The sequence below is a fragment of the Physeter macrocephalus genome, chromosome 7 (genome assembly GCF_002837175.3).
Source record: "Physeter macrocephalus isolate SW-GA chromosome 7, ASM283717v5, whole genome shotgun sequence".
Lineage (NCBI taxonomy): Eukaryota > Metazoa > Chordata > Mammalia > Artiodactyla > Physeteridae > Physeter > Physeter macrocephalus.
The window spans coordinates 58,284,252-58,302,696 of NC_041220.1; the positions used below are offsets into that span (position 1 = coordinate 58,284,252).

The 18,445-nt window shown below is 32.9% G+C and overlaps 1 protein-coding gene across 2 annotated transcripts in view; it reads right to left on the reverse strand.

The window, feature by feature from the left end:
- The window catches only part of TLL1 (tolloid like 1), a 269,311-nt gene that overhangs the window by 39,749 nt on the left and 211,117 nt on the right, over positions 1-18,445 (reverse strand). For both annotated transcript variants that reach the window (XM_024116874.2, XM_024116873.2), the window contains exons 13-16: positions 9,661-9,856; positions 7,673-7,798; positions 6,413-6,573; positions 3,776-3,956 (exon numbers count right to left, since the gene is read on the reverse strand). In XM_024116874.2, the coding sequence (XP_023972642.1) occupies positions 3,776-3,956; positions 6,413-6,573; positions 7,673-7,798; positions 9,661-9,856 (664 nt within the window). The remainder of the gene's footprint in view (positions 1-3,775; positions 3,957-6,412; positions 6,574-7,672; positions 7,799-9,660; positions 9,857-18,445) is intronic.

Sequence of the window (18,445 nt, forward strand, 5' to 3'; positions counted from 1 at the left end):
GCATAGCACAGGGAGATCAGCTCGGTGCTTTGTGACCACCTAGAGGGGTGGGATAGGGAGGGTGGGAGGGAGACGCAAGAGGGAGGAGATATGGGGATATATGTATATGTATAGCTGATTCACTTTGTTATAAAGCAGAAACTAACACACCATTGTAAAGCAATTATACTCCAATAAAGATGTTAAAAAAAAAGTTTGTCTCCATCAAATGTTTCTGGATTAACATACACAATACAGCAAACATTTATTCAATTGTCTATATTATAAATTAACTATAAAAATAAAAATTAGAAGCTTTAACTCAATTCAAAACACTTGCATTAATATTATTAATTTGTATTAATATTTATTAACTAATTAACAAAGAGATGGATTTAAAAATTTCACTCTCAAAGATCAAAGTCTATTAGGTAATGTTTTCAAATCTAGAAAATATTTGGGGTAAAAGATAGGTAGAAATATGATGTGTGTTTTCCTTTTAAAGTTATTTTTATATTTAAATCAGATGAAAACTGAGAAAAATTGTGGAGAAACTACACTGCACCATCTTTTCACCTTAACACAAACATTCTTGGGATTTTTAAATAGCATCGTTCAGATCTGTTCCCACCCACGTGCTTAGCTGTATGCACAGTGCACATATAGCTTTATACCTAGATTTCCATTAATATTTTATCATATAAAACTTTTTACACCATTACATCATTAAACCATCCTTATGGTATGGAAGAGCTCACACAGTGCATTTGAAGGTTGTTTAAAATTTCTGTCACTGTCACAGTATATTGAAAATCCTTCTTCCAGATTTTGAAATATTTCTTTATGAAAGAGTCCCAAGAATTGAATTTCTGAGCAAACAGATTAGTCATTGTAATAATTCTTGATTCCTATACTAAATTTATTTCTAAAGAATTTGTCACAATTAATGCAGTAATGTGTTTTATCAAATCCCCAAGAGTGAATTTTAACATTAAAAAATCCTTCAATTTTGTTGGTGAAATACAATATCCCCATGGTTTACATGCCTACTTTCTAATAAATATGATGAGTTATTTGACTTTTAACACACAATTACACTTACAACATTATTAGAACTCTAAAATGATATTTGCAATGTGAATAGAATCTATATATTACAATGGGTGATCTTTTGTAAATTATGTTTTGGTAAGATGATCATAATCGGGATATTAAGTAACACTGCCATCTCTTTATTGTACAAAACAAATATGTTTTTATCTTCCCTTTTCCTGAGCAAACATCTTCCCCACTAGCAGAAACTCCCAAGAATTTAAATGTGAAATAGATCTAATTACTTATCCAGGACTATAGTATTTTAAATATGAATCTGACAAACTGCCAAGACTTTTCAATGAATCAAAAAGAAAACACTGAGGGCTTCCCTGGTGGCGCAGTGGTTGCGCGTCCGCCTGCCGATGCAGGGGAACCGGGTTCGCGCCCCAGTCCGGGAGGACCCCACATGCAGCGGAGCGGCTGGGCCCGTGAGCCATGGCCGCTGGGCCTGCGCGTCCGGAGCCTGTGCTCCGCAGCGGGAGAGGCCACAACAGATGGAGGCCCGCATACCACAAAAAAAAAAAAAAAAAGAAAACACTGAATGTTTATACTTAATTATCTTGGACTTTACAAAATAATAATCTAATAAAGAAGTGAAAAGTATAGCTATTGTTTTCCAGGTCACAGATATGTTGAACATAAACACATAACTAATGTTGTTTGCAAAGGATGTGATCATCTCTTATGGTTAAGAGAACCCAAGATGAACTGGGGTTAAATACTTTGTGACACTGAACACTTAGAATATTACAGTTTTACTTTGATTATTAAAGAGATAATGTATGACTGCATAATAGGTTCTCAGAATGATAGCTACAACATGAGAGTTTGGGGTTTAATTTTCCCTGAACTTCATTGTTCAGTTTACTTAACAATATTATTGTCCTAAAGACACAGACAAATAACCTGTCTTTAGAATATGGGAAGTTTTGCCTGAACAGAAATATCAGATAACGAATTTTAAATACTCTGGGGAACTTTAAATTTACTTATACTTTGTCACCAGTATATGTAGCATGCATCTTTTTAAAAAAGTTTTATTAAATAAAATGAGTGATTAAAGTATAGGATCCTGAATATTAATATAATAAAATCTATTCACCTTATAATTTTAATTTCTAAAATAAATATTTATGTGGTTTTAAGATAAGAAGCATTATCTCTAAACACTGGATCACCTAAAATTTGTAAACTACATAATATTTATAGAATAGCAAAGTCTAAGGAAATCTTCCTTTCATTGAAATAGTATATTAAAATGCTACTTTGAATAACAAATCTTAAATGAATGCCTGAGAATAACTTTTATTATTTATTTATTTATTTATATTGAGGTATAGTTGATTTACAATGTTGTATTAGTTTCAAGTAAACAACATTGTGATTCAATATTTTTATAGATTATACTCCATTTAAAGTTATTATAAAATATTGGCTATATTCCCTGTGCTGTACATTACATCCTTGCAGCTTATTTATTTTATACATAATAGCTTTTACCTCTTAATCCCCTCCCCTTACCTTGCCTCTCTCCCCCTTCCCTCTCCTTACTGATAACCACTAGTTTGTTTTCTATATCTGAGAAGAACTTTTAAAAGGCAATTAAATCTGAGGGAAGGAAGGGAATGAGAACAAGGGAGCCAAGATCCATTGTATTTTGAATGTACTTTCGTATATGACTTGGACCTCAATGGAACTTGTGAACCATTAATTTCAATTACACTGAAAGCCCCAAACAAACCCCAGGCACTGTAAATCTCATTAATCTTAAATACATGGGGACTGGAATAAATAGACTTTGAATTAACTCAATCTAAATTACCTGATATTAAAACATAATTGGAATTCAGTTGCTTTACATTGCTTGCCAGTCTTTCAGGCAGAATGGATTGCTATATCTAGCAAGGCTTATTACAATTTTATCTATTTTTGAAGTTTCAGAGTAATATTTTTAAAAGGAACAATTTTGAAATTGGGAAAATAAGGGCATTTCACTGATGTTTCTATCTACTTTCTTAAAATTTAGGGACCTTTAATCAAATTTCATTTCTTTAAGAGGGAATTTTTAATGTGAGTTGGTTCAACTAAACATTAAATTCCAAATGTAGACATGTCAACTGCTAAATGTATCTGATAATATATTATTTTTAGTAAAATGATAACTTCCGTATTTCTAGGCCTCTTACTGCAATCATTTCTATAATTATGAGGTAAATTATGATTTTTAATGTCTGCTTAATAAAAAGAATGAATATATAATAGTAAGAAGAGGAATAATAAACATGTTGCTAAGCAGTAAGAATAAAAAATATGTTGCTAAAATGAGACCACATATTCCAAAGACAAAGATAATTTTGAAAAAGTCTGCCACTTTTTGGAAGTCTGGTATCATTATCGCTATCCACTTATAAAGTCATTGTGTGAAAATATTACCATAATAATTTTGTGCTATTTTTACTAGCCTTTGAAATATTTGATTAGAATTTATGTAAGATCTAAGTGTTTGAGAGCTGCATTTCATCAGGGCCATTCTTATTAATATCCTAATTTTTAAAAAGTATTAAACTAGGATAAATGTTCATGCATCCTATGTACCTCCAAGTTCATTTACAGAAAACTGGGAAGAATGGATAGCATACAATTTAAGCCAATCCACCTTTAAAATCAGTAAAATACACATATAGCATGAGAATACTGATACCTGAGAAGAAATGTGCTTTGAAGCCCTTCTTGGATACAGTATTGTCAGATTTGAATTCAATTCTCATATTGTTGAACTGAGATGTGATCACTTCAGGCACTTCAGCACCACAAAATTTGCCATGCAATTTAGACTCAGAAGAAAGACCACTCCAAATCTCCACATAATCATATTTGCAAACCTAGAAATAAACATGGTTACTGTAATCACCAGATTTGAGAGCATCAGATGATTGACATTTTTAAAAAAAATTTATTATGTTTTTCCCTCTTTACTCCTGTGGTAGTCAAACTGGACTTAACAGGTCCAAAAATCAAGAAAAGTGTCCAAATATGAAGCAGAAGGCATGATAGACAGATGAGAGAAGAATTTTGCTCCGAATAGCCCCAAGAGATGTATATACAAATGTATGGTTGTATATATGTATTTACAGCATACATCTTTTCCAAAAAGTACAGACTTAAGGAAAACTGAGATGAATAATTGTTTAACAAAGCATATGATTGAACTCTGGGCATGATGTGTACTTTGCAATATGTCAACTCAAATTACTGGCTCTTGTGATATTAATTAGGTGATAAATAAGCAAAATGTTGCTAGGAAAAATGAAATAAGTTTTCTATCTACTTTGTTACAACTGCAACTTTTATTTAGAGAGGGCTCTGACCAAGATGGGATAATGTTACCAAAGCTGAAGTTGTTTGATATTGACTTTCCTTTTAGATATCAGTAAAACGAATAAAACAATGAAGTTATAACTTAACCCAGTATTCTATAAGTCAAGATTTTGCTCATGCCTTTATTTTAAATATTCGAGAATTTAAACTATGAAAATGCACAGAATTTTATTAATAGAGTTCCACACAGTAATCTCATCATAAGTTTAAGAATTCCAGAATATGTTACAGAGTTTGTAAAGGCTCCTTCCATGAATAAAGACTGCTACCATGAGAAAAATGCTTTCAAACACAATGCCCCATTTATTTTAAACCATCTACCCTTCTTCCTCGTAAACATAAACGTTTATCTTTCTTAGGAACATCTATCAATTAGTGAATCAAAATGCCATTTCTGTCACAACCAACAGCTTTAGGGAAATTGAGAAAGTAGAAGCCATTCAATACTAAGCTCACATTACATTGAAGAACTGGCAGGGAGATTCCCATTTTCAAAACGTGTTGCTCATATGAAAGCTGTTCTAAGATTACTATAAAAATACATTCTTAATTTTAATATTTCCCCAAATTTAAGATAATTATTAAAGAAAAATGATGTTTCATGTGGATAAATTATGTAAGAAATATAAATTGCAGTCTTTTCCATCATAAAGCTTACATGATGTAAAGAAGATCTCAAAAGGTCCATTGAGCTCTAAAATTGTACAATTCTCTGAAATATCAGTGCATTACACTTCATATTTTAATTTCCTTTAAGGCAACACAAAAGTCTGCTCTTCTTTTTAACTCAAAACCATAGAAGTGCCTTGACTACTACAAACAGAATTTTTAAAAAATGACTAAAAGAAAGAAGGATAAGTGGGAGGGGGAAAAAAGAAGCAAAGATACATACAAAAAGACAAAATTACGGTATAAACCCCACAAATATTACCAACAATTATTGTCCAGGAGCACAGATACATTATATTTCTGTTCTCTCAGTTCTTTGTGAGTGTTCAACAGATATACATCTAAGACAAAATAATTTTTGAGTGAATTTTATCAAACTTTTGGATCTCATTCATTTTCAAATAAACACAGGAAAAAAAAGTTGTTGGGAGAAAGGATGTAGGAGTTAGAGAAAAGAAAAGAAAGTAGAAAAGCTGAAACAGAACAAACATTTATTACATTTTCTCTGGACTTAATGTTGACCAATCACACAAGACACAGTTCTAAAAGTTTTCATCTCTAGGTCTGACATTCCATTTGAATTTGGTGTGTGTATACCAGCACATAGGAATTCTCAAATAAATGATTTCACTTGTTTAAAAGTGATCACCAGACAGAAAACTGGATGTTTACTACGGTAAGCTATAAAGGCAAAGGAAAGGTAGTGTCAACTAAATACATGTTTTATTGAGGTTAAAAAAATTTCTTTCTTCTTCTCTCTCTGTCTTTCTCACTTTATCTGTGAACCATAAGCATACTCATAATGAAAAACTACTTATATAATGAAAATATACTCATTTCCACAAGTGAAATATACCAGGTTTTCCCAAAAAAGTATTTTTTTATGACTCAACAAGTGAATTTTGGTTTATTTTTTTCTAGAAAAATCTATGTGACATTACCCTAATATTTTCATAGTACTTTAATAAATCAGGAAAATGCTGGGGGGTAATTTTCAATCTCCCAGAGACAGTCTAAAATATCCAATGCCAACAGGAATTATAAACAGTTGCAGAAATGAGAAATAGAGCAAAGAAAGACTACAGCGTTTATACTATTGTACTACTGCAATTTTCCTTCCTCCCTTCCTTTTTTCCTCCCTCCCTTCCTCCCTCTCTTCCTTCTTCCTTCCTTTCCTTTCTTTCTTTCTTCTTCTCTATCTCTCTTTCTCTTTTTTTTTTTTTAGTTTACCAGATTGCCTTTAGGGATTCCTAAAACACTTTATTAAAAAATGTATTTATTATTCACTTACTTCATTGCCCTCCAGTTCAAAAAACTCAAACTTCATAGAAATTCTGTACTGTGTTGGTGCCACCACTTGCCACACGCAGTGTTTGTTGGGAGGGTACTCCTTGGGCCAGCCTGGAGTGGTTATGGTGCCATTCAGTTTTGTAAGAAGTCCTCCACAAGCCGCTAGAAAGAAAGAAAAGGGGAAGGTTTCCCCTAATAAATCTACCCTCTTCTTAGCACCTTTCCATTGATAATCAACCATCTCACCATTAAATTTCAACCATCTTCTGGATTTTTCAAAATCTAGAAAGCTGTAGTCTCTATTCCTTAGTCTTTAGTACAACTATTTTAATCATCTAATCCAATTTATAAAGTGTTATTTTGTAGCTTTGGAGCGAAGAAAATGATGGCTTTACATTTTAGATCACTTCAAAGTTGGGCGAGCAGTATAAAGAAAACTGGGGGTCATATTTCTTATATTTTAAATGTGTATAATAATATCTACACCATACGATTGTTGTGAGAATTAATAAAAAGATATATGTAAAGTACAATACAGCATGATGTAGTAAGACCAAAATCAATTGTTTATTTCCGCAAACTCTTTTTTTTTTCCCAAGACAAGGAACTTGTTACTTGTTTCCAAGACAAGGAAAGAGTTACCTGAGCTAGCAGGCAAGGTAAACTATAGTAAATAGAGCATATTTGTTATTCCAAAAACTCCACTTAACAACTGGTTTTCTTTCTCTTTTGGATGATCTATTTAAAAGAGGTACTATTTATGTTACCTCTCTTTCTTATTGATAGTGAAATTAGGAAAATTAGGGTTTCAAAAGCAAGTTAAGTGAAATGAACATATTGTACACAGTTCCTAATTCATTCCTAGGGAGTTAAGAGTTAGCTAAAGTAACTGGTCTCTTGAATTGCCTTTGCATATATAGGCGTATGTATGTATATGTGGATATGTATGTTAACTAATATAAATATTACTATATTTATAAATATATTTTAATATTATTTAATATTAATATTAATTATTTAATATAATTATTTAATATTTTAATATATATATTTTAAATATATTAAAACAGCCACATAACTTCATTATTATCTGGAATACAATGTCCTGTGTTTTAAAGATACTGTATTCTCTTCATAACTGTTTCTATTTTATTCTAGTATAAGAGGGAGGCATAAAAAGAGAAAGAGAATGAGACTACATGATAGAAGGAAATGGGTAGGGGTTTCAGGCAGGGAACCCCACGTGCAAATCCGGTCCCACCTTCGCAGGTCCTTTTGTCAGGTCCCAGCTCATAGCCAGGCTCGCAGGAGCACTGGTAACTGCCCAGTGTGTTCAGACAACGCTGCTCACAGCCTCCACGGTCAGGCTTGGCACACTCGTCTTCCTCTATAAAAATGGCGACAATTAGACAATTGATTTCTTCAACGAAGGAACAGGAACAATTTGCAAGCCCTTGACTGATGACATACAAGAACCCATGTCACTGCAATCTAAGAATTGTGTAAGAACCAGAAGGACTGGGCCAACTGAAGATCACCTCATGTCAGACACAGTATGTTTTTTTCTGAAATTAAAGTTAAAGAGGATTATTAAAACCTAGAGATTTTTCAGAATGGAATAGAAAAACACTGAAAAAACATGGATTCACCTGTTCATTTCATTGTATAGTGTGCTAGGTAGCCTAAAGAAATGCTTTTAATGTAATATCATTATTAAGAAATAAAATATGGTGACTAAAAATTAAAAAGAAGGAAAACTATGAAACTTACTAGACCTCTTTAGATTGAAAACATTCACTGTATTTTATATAGATATGTTGATCCAGAAAATACAATAATTCCATATTTTTGTAAACAGAAACTATTTTAATTGTATATGGTAACATGAAAATATATATGAAATAGACATATGAAAAATATATACTATTTAAAAAAACACATATGACAAGGTACTCCATAATCTCACTCTTTAGGAGTAACCTATTGTGAGTTAGGAAAACAGCAAACAATATTCTCTGGAGAAATTATGCATCATCCAAAGACTAAGCATTTTGTTAAGCAAATACACAAACATCACATGAGAGACTCATAGTATGTTTCTTCTACTGTAAAATATAACACAGAGAAGATTTAAAGCATGTAAATGAACATTTTAATGAATACTTGGAATACATATAGTAGAAGTGCCAAGGTTCTCTGCCTTTCAGTTCAAATGGTGAGCATCTAAGTAATGATCAGGAAAAAATCAATTATATTATTGCTCTTTGAATAATGAAAATATCTAGATATTATTCACACTAAATTTTGACATACACTACTGAATCTATCACTTATTCTTTAAAAATTATTATAGGGCTTTCCTGGTGGCGCAGTGGTTGAGAGTCCGCCTGCGGATGCAGGGGACATGGGTTCGTGCCCCGGTACGGGAGGATCCCACATGCCGTGGAGCGGCTGGGCCCGTGAGCCATGGCCGCTGAGCCTGCGCATCCAGAGCCTGTGCTCCGCAACGAGAGAGGCCACAACAATGAGAGGCCCGCGTACCGCAAAAAAAAAAAAATAATTATTATTATTATAGAGAAAATTTATTTTCTCTTCCCATAAAAGAATTTTATTCTATATAATAACACACTTAACCTAAGTGCCTATGAATTTTCAAAATACAAATCTGATGTTATTATTTGCACTAAATACGTTTCTTTTTACCTGAGGAATACACACCAAACATGGGACATGAAAATAAACTAAAATTTGGTTATACAATTCAAAATTAAAGCTGATCAGTAATAATGTCAAAAAGACATTTTAGGGATCAGAATGTTCTACTAAGGAGGCCATAAATTATTTCTAATGTGGTAGAATTCTATTCTCTAAGGGATGGTTTAGAAATGCTGCCACCTGGAAATAAATTGATAAACTATATATCAGTAATCTCCTTCTGGTTATGAACCCTTTGTTGATTATATTGCAAATATTTTCCAATTGTCTGTATATTTCTGGATTTTGCTATTTTGACTATTTTCTAAAAAACAGGTGGTAGAATATCCTAATGGAATTCCTACCCTGTGCTACAAATCTCCAAATTCCAGTTTTTTAACCAGTAAACTATTCCATCAAAAACCATCAAAATATCTTTATGAATAGTGCATACTTCAATCTTCAATATTACTTTATTTCTCCCCTAACTCAAAGCTAAATACCACATTTACCCTTGACGGAGAAAAGCTTCCACTTTAAATGATTTCAAATTACCTTTAAAAAAATTGGCAGCGAACCCTGCTTTGTTCACAGTTCCATCAGAAACAAACTTCATCCACAAGGTATTGGAGGTAGATCTGATATCTTCAGGTTTATCATAACCACAAAAACGCCCTATTAAAGGACTATTTTCACTGGTTCCATCTCGAACTTCTAGGTAGTCATAGGCACAGTTGTCATGTCTCTCAATCTGTAATAGTAAAAATATGTGATCTATCTCACTAATAGACAAAACAATTTCTATAAAAAAGTATCATGTATTCTCAGTGCCATAGTACTAACATGGCCATATTACTTATACCAAAAGAGAGCATTTCTGTTGAGTGTGTACGGTAATATCTACACTGTCCATGAATAAAGGATGTATTAATCTGGTAGAGAGACAGAGGAAAAAAATCTATGAAAAAGTGCATCTACATGCACTAGGATCAATAGAAGTTAAACTGCCTTTTAAAATAAAATTAAAATACAGGTAGTAATTCTTTGGAAAATAGAATTTAAGAGAATCCAGACTTATAATTATCATTAGAAATCTGGGCTAGATATGCTATAAGCAATGCATAATTTGTTCTGAAACATAGTTATAAAATTGCTCATAGTTCATCAAAAAAATCATTATTTTATCAATAGAGTGGCTGAATTCATATTATTGACAAATGTGCACTATTTTACATTATACATATCTTTTTGAAGCAAAATCTGATAACATGGGATTACATTTCTTCCTAGTCTATGAAATCCTTTATCCATAGTTAGCATAGCTTTGTGTGGGAAGACTACTCCATTGTAGAACTAGCATTGGCTGCCCCTCTCAGGGTAAAAGCCATGTTTAGATGAGTCTTTTACCTTAACACATTATTCTCGACCCATGCACCCTGGATGTACTCAATCTCTTTCCAAAACAACTAAATTTAAATATTAGCTCAGACTATTGGCTTTATGAAGAAGTGAATGTTTGTAGACCTTTGTTTTAGCCCAAAACTTCTACAAACAACAAAACAAAATTTACAAATTGTTTTATAAATTATAAGACAATTTCTAAATAAATTCTTGCTTTTTTTTTTTTCATAGAAAATGGGCCCTAACTCTGAAGTCTTAATAGAGTCAACTACTTATTAGGTATTTGAAGCTGGAAAGCACTGACATCTATAATTATAAACCATGAAAAGTATCACATGTTGTAAACCATCATTCAACATACAATTCACTAATTTATGGAATTCTCCTATTACAGAACGAATGTCAGGGAACACATTCATTCTATGAACTACAACCTGTATGCATGAAACTTCTGGTATAGTTGGCTGAAGAAGTCATTTCCTGATTTGTCAATACATTAACAATGATAGTCTTCAAATTAGGCAGCATAAGGACAAACAGAAAAAAATAGATTTTGAAGCAGATTTGGTTAGAACTAAATACTACATTTGCTGCTGCCCTTTTCCCAATCACAAATCAGGATTCATTCATTTCTTCAATAAACATTCAGTGCCGGTTCTGTGCTGTGCACTCTTCTCACTGCTTAATATGCATCATTCATCAAAATAACAGAGCCTTGCCCTGCTGGAGCTTATACTGGTGGGTAGAGAGCAAAGGAACAATAAACAAGGTAAATAATAATCATAAAATATTAGAAAGTAATACATTCTATGGAAGAATACAAAGTGAAACAAGATAAGAAGTATGAGCAGTGGGGGTGGCAGGAGTGAAGGTTGCAATTTTAAATTGCTCCTACTATCAGTAGGAGCTCACTGTGACTCATAAATCCAGATTTTTCCCTAAAAATGTATTCTCTTCATGTGTGGAATTATGGGAAAGAATTGGAAAATATTTAACATTAAAAATATCTCATTGGGGCTTCCCTGGTGGCGCAGTGGTTGAGAGTCCTCCTGCCGATGCAGGGGACACGGGTTCATGCCCCGGTCCAGGAAGGTCCCACATGCCGCGGAGCGGCTGGGCCCGTGAGCCATGGCCGCTGAGCCTGCGCGTCCGGAGCCTGTGCTCTGCAACGGGAGGGGCCACAACAGTGAGAGGCCCGCGTACCGCAAAAAAAAAAAAAAAAAAAAAAAAATCTCATTATTTAAAGCATACTTTTGAGACAGTAGCTGTTAAATAGAGAGGTGAGGGAGAGCTAGCAGTCTCACTAGGAACAAAATTAGTCACTGGGGTGACAAGGCCAATCTGACCAGCTATGACATACCTTCTTCTCTCAGTCTTTAATACAGTCCCTTCAAAATCAGAGTTCTCTATAAATATGAGAACATTTCCAGATGGCCAAAGTCTATTCATTGGTTAAGGGGACACATAAAATAACATCTAAAACTCTCAAGGTGTACAACTTGATAGAAGGGTAAGCAAAACTGAACAAACAACAAAACTGTAGGAAAAATAACCAAAGGTCTCAGCAAGTCAACCTATCTATCTTCACTTGCTTGAGCAGCACAGAATGAAATGCTTGCAACTCATGAATTATTTTGGAAGGGGGGAAAAGGTTAAGTTAGAAGAGGAAAGGGAGTGAGAACACACAATGAAGAAAGTAGCTGCTTGCCATAGAAAGTTAATTAGTAGAAAAAAAATCACGTTGCTTCATATCAGAAGCCATGTCAGAGTAAAAAATAAGAAGGTTAATTAAAATGGGTTTTTAATTACTATTTTGAAGAAATTACTGCTTTTGAAAATTACAGTAGGAAGAAAACAAGAGAGACACTGTTGAAAAAAAATTACAAATGATCAGTGATTAAAAGGATATAGGATAGTGGGTATTTCCCTGTATATAAAACTCACTCTGTTCCTTTAACAGTTAATCAATAAATCTCTTTAAATTTTAATTTATAGTATATTCACTGGTTACTTAGTAAAAATTAGAGTTTTAAACATTTTATATGATACACAAAGTGTAAATATCTCATGGGTAAAATGAATAAAAATGACCAATTTTAGGATTGATTCCACCAGTACCTATTTATGAATTATATATTACTTATGTATTAAGTATTATGCACCTGGTATTAGGGATAAAACAATAGAAATATACACTGTAGTCTCACACAGTAAATGCCATGGTTGTTGACCTACATATCATATCAGTGACCTCCATGATCTTTGTTTACATGTTTTTCCAGTTTAATTATATTAATTCTAATTGCAATACCAGCACAATAAATTTGCTCTATTGGTGTTAATTATAATTATACCTCTTCAACTACATCCACATAACAGTAATGATGGTGAGCACAAATGAGAGTTTGAGTTATTTTATTTATGTTATTTGTGTAACATTTTCTCCAGCAGTATCGATTACTTTGTCAATTAGTATAAATATAGTTGAAGAAATAAATATGGTTGAAGCTAAAAAGTGGATAAGTTCATTGATGTTATGCCAGGAACCTTAGGTACCATGAGAAAAAGAACACCAAAGTCAGTAATTCATAAAAAAAAGAAAAGGAAAAACAGTCTCTTCTTGACTTAAAGCGTGGACATGTAATAAATATGTTTGGTAAAGATAATGCTGATTTATTACAGACTTTAAGGTAATCAGAACACAAACCATATAGGAATGTGGCAAGTTTATCATAACGTAAACAGACCTAATATGTATATAGAGGAAACAGTGAAAGTGACATTAAGCTCTGAAGATTTTTTTAGAAAACTGATATATAAATGATATTGGAAGTAAATCCAAATACACAAAGAAGGAAGAATAAGTACAAAGCTTAGCCAGAAGGGATTAATATTACACTTCATTACTAAGTGGGGGGGTGGCTGTCCATGTCTTTACTGGCAGGTTAGAGAGGAAGCATCAAAAAGCTGAGTTATTTTATTTAGCAAGATCTAAAATCAATTAAAAGTAACCTAAAGTAGTCAGCCTCTCATTCTAACACTGCCAACCAGTGCAGAGCTTTGTGGTCAGTGCATGTGGGAGAGCTCTAAGACTGAAGGAATGCCAGCCCTGGAGCAAGATACCATACCCAGGCTCAGGGGCCATTCACACACTTTGCTTTCATTTTACAATCAAATTTCCAAATAAATATAACATTGCAAAAACATCTACTGCAATACCTACTTATTTGTAAAAACCTCTGAAAACTCCAAAGTTTCTAGGTTATAGTTTCAGTAAAAGCTCTCCCGTACTCCCTGAAAAATTGAAAATAAAATTACCATATGATTCAGCAATTCCACTTCCGGGTATTATATTTGGAAAATTGAAAGCAGGGTCTTGGAGAGATACTTGTACATCCATGTTCATATCAGCATTATCCATAATAGCCAAGGGGTAGAAGCAATCCAAATGTCCATCAGTGGATGAATGGATAAGCAAAATGTGGTCTATACATAAAATGGGATATTAGCCATAAAAAGGAAGGAAATCCTTTCAAGTGCTATAACATGGATGAACCTTGAGGATATTACACTAAGTGAAATTTAAAAGTCACACAAAAAGTCAAATATTATATGATTTCACTTACACGAGGTACTTAGAAGAGTCAAATTCAAAGAGACATAAAGCAGAGAGTGATTGCCAGGGGCTGGGGGAAGGGGGAAATGGGAAGTTGTTGCTTACTGGGTAGAGTTTCAGTTTTGCAGGATGAAAAGTGTTCTGGAGGTTGATTACACAACAATGTGAATGTACTTAACACTACTGTGTTATACACTTAAAAAATAGTTAAGATGGTAAATTTTATGTTATATCTATTTTACCGTAATAAAAAAAGTCTTCTATGAGTGTTAGAATGTAATTTCAAAATATAATTCATACTATCAACTCCATAAATGATTTAACTTTTATAGATAACATAACCTAAAATTCTACACATTTGGAACAATGCTAAGTCATTATTTTTTGCTTTGGAGTAAAATGTTAAAGAAAAGTATGACTAACAAAAACAATCAAGATTAACATTTATTATACAGTAAATTTAAGTAATAAATGCTATGACAACAGGAATTTTAAATAAAAAGGAAAAAAGTTTAATAGATGATTATTTTAAAATGTACCACTGTCATATTTAATATTTTATTAATTAGTATTAGTTTTATTATTGCTATTTAATAATGAATATTTATATGTATAGAATTAGAGCTCAAAATGGAGCAGAAAAAAAAAATGCTCAACCATGTGAAAATCAAAACCATAAGGCTGGGTTAGGTCTATTTTTATGTGATTCAGATTTCTCAATGCTGCCATTTGATTTTTTTTTTTCCTCATGACACAATTATTTTTAACTCACTTATAAATTTAATAAATATTTACTGAAAACCTATGATGACCAGATAATAAATATATACTTGATAGTATATAAACAGTGATGAATAAACAGACATGTCACTGACTGACAGGCATTTATTGATTAAACAACTCAAACGTACAAATGACAATAGTTATGATGGGAAAGAATTTATTGCCATGAGAGAATTAGATGCCTCATTTTGCTACCAAGACCTGGGTGTAAGAGTGCCAGGCCATGGAATTGGTATCACTCACAGTCTACCAATTAAGAACTGTGTGACCTTGGGCAAGTTTATTTAATCTAATCTTTCAGAGCAGAATGATAGCCTACACTATAATTCTGAAGAGCTACTTAATTCTCTTATATAGTCATTAACCAATATATATTCTTAGCCAAATATCCAAAAATAGTGCAGGGCAAGCATTAAAATGTTAACTAATTAAGATCTTGTCTTGGCTTCCTAGTTCATTCACAAAGACTAGCCTACTTAACTTAAACTAATATAAAATATTTAAAGGAATTAAAGGATTACTCTTAATCAGGTAATTCACAAAGTACAGTTGACCCTTGAACAACATAGGGGATAGGGGTGCCAACCCAGCACAGTTGAAAAACTGCCAACTGCTATCTCTGCCTCAAAAACAAAGGAACTGATAAATGACTCACTCAAGGGAAGGAGGCTGAAATAGTTTGGAGAGGTTCACCACTTAAACCCTAATTCTTCTGATTCCATATATTGTGATCTCTAATCAAACACAAACTTTCCCCCACACTTAAAGATCTGTAAAACGAAAATAACAGGTACTTTGTTTATTTTAAAAAGTCTACATATAAGTGGACCCCTGCAGTTCAAACCTGTGTTGTTCAAGGGTCAACTGTACCAAGATAAAAAACTTTCGTATATAGTTTAGAATGTTCCTAGTTATGATGGGAAAGGCTATTATATACTATGGTTTTCAAAAGAAAAGTATAACCAAATCACAGTGTGTAGAAATATTGATTAAGTACCTCAAATGTAATCCCACTTAAATAAATGTATGTAGGGATTTTAATTAAACATAACTAAGCTCTGGGTTTATTTCACTTATTTCCTGCTTTATTGACATTTCTTTGAAGTTGTACTATAAAGTCTCCCCAACTTTTTCTCTTATGTATTTCTGCATACTGAAAGTTCTCAAATGAAATAATAGTATAGAGGCTTTTTTTTTACAAATAATACCACTGCTGAAGAGAAGATGAATTCTTCAAAATGATTTTAGACATTATCTACATTCATGTACAAACTCACTTCAGTATTGGTCTTAAGAGTCAACATACCAGTAACTACTAGAGAAGAAAAATCTTCCCAAAGGTGATGATTACAGAAGAATTAGGACTCTATTACCCTCATTAACAAAAGCACTTGTTCAGATTTCTTTCTGTACTTACATTAAAATCTAAGTAGCATTAGGAGAAGTGAATATTCATGAAATAAATTCACAGAAAGGCATAAATAATGAACAGCCAGTAAGTTCTTTATAGTAGATTTCAACAGAACTAGCTTATCTTAAGGGCCCTTTTATCTGAAAAGGGAGAGAGTAACATAGGGAATAAAAGAGTTACAAAAATAGAAAGTGTTTGAAAAAGTCAAAGACTGATATCAGTGAATAAAAACAGTTTTGTCAGAGAAAGACACAAAACACTGAGAAATAGTGAAGATCTTTTTAAAATTATACATTTTAAATATAAAATGCATAAGCTGTATATTGAAAATATGTTATGTAAAAAAAAACAAATTGATATAAACAGGTAACTGAGTAACTGAAACAAACCACCTAATGACCACTAGACCAAGTTAAAAATATATACAGTTGATTCTCAGTATTAGCAGTAGTTGAGTTCAACAAAGTCACTGAAAACACTGAGTTACTGAATACTGATTCATGGCTCCTGGAGAAATACAGGGTTAGGTTCCTGAGAGCTTCTGGTCACAAAATTTTTGTTATCAAATCAATACTTAATCTTGCTTTATGTGTGTTTCTGTTTAAAGGTACCTTCACAGATATTCCAGTTCATTAACAGTGAACTCATGGCCAACAGCATTATAACGCATGCCTGAAAGTCTAACACAAAGATTTTCTCCATGAGGCACACGAGGAGTAGTGTTTCATAAAACTTTAAGCAGAGGAGTGTTTGATATAACTTATATTGTGAAAGTATCTTCCCAGCTGTTGTGTGGATATCAGGATATGTAGGGCAAGTGTAGAGATGTGAAGAGCTCACCAAAGTTCCAAAGCAAGAGGCAGTGATTAGAACAGTGGTGGCCAGAAAGCAGGTATAAAGTGGTCATGTATGTGGTATATTTTGAAGACAAAGCAAATGGAATATGCTGATTAATTGGCCTTGGGGTTTAAGACAAAAAGTGGAATTAGGGATAGTCCTTGAGTAAATAGTGACATACTGAAACACTAAATACTTAAATAGGGAAGACTGAAGGTGAGTGGGTTAGTGTGAGTAAAACAAGACAATCAAAGGCTTGATGTTAGTCAGTTAAAGATGAGAGACCTACTAGACATTCAAATATGTCCAGCATATAAATAAAGGAGGAAAAACATAAGGAAATAAAGCAAAATGAAGAAAGGACAGGAAACTAAAGATAATAAATAAAATGTACTATCAGCCAAACTGTGACATGACTCTACCTCATTTCCAAAGCTTAGCAATAACTTATTCATTCACTTAATCAACAAGTATTTATTAAATGACTACTCTGTGTCAGGCATGGTTTTAAGTGCCTGAGTTGTAAATCTTTCTTATTTGTCCTTACATTATCCTGTTTTTGAAGAATATCACTCTTACTATATTGATATATCAAAACAAACAAACAAAGCAACCCCAGAAAACCAAAAAAAAATGCAAACCAGCTAAGTCAGCAATTTCGGCATCTCAGTTTTTAGATGCATGGAATGAATGTATTTGATGACATCACTACTATAATAGAATTCTATAAAACATTGAATTATATATTGAAAGGCAGGTCATCTCTTAATTTTTGCAATAGCACAAAATATTAACACGTGTAATGTGGTCATTAGATAATTTTTCAGTGAACCAGTTGTTTTGGTCTAAAAAGTGAATCCTACCCAATTTTAGTTTACTCTTTACAATAAAGTGTTCTATTTGAATAATGTTTGCAATCCAATAAAATTTAAAAATAAATGTGAATCAGATAGTCTCAGAACCAAGGTTTCCAAAAATGCAAAGGGGTCAGGAGCATAAACATCATGATCACAGCATAAAAGAGAGTTTTTTCATGATTGAAAAGAAATATGTCTTGAAAATTAAAAGGTACAAGCAAAGGGGTAGAGACAATACCAAAAAATATGTTACACAGTTTACAGGTGGGGGTATGAGTTTCTCTGGGCTTTTGAGTAACACCTGGATTCCCCTGGAGCCCCTGCTATGGGTACTGGGACACCACACAGTCACCACACTCAGTGGCAAGTACATCCTGGCAACGAATGGGTTTCTCTACACCGGCCTTCTGATCACTTGGACAGTAAGTAGGCCTC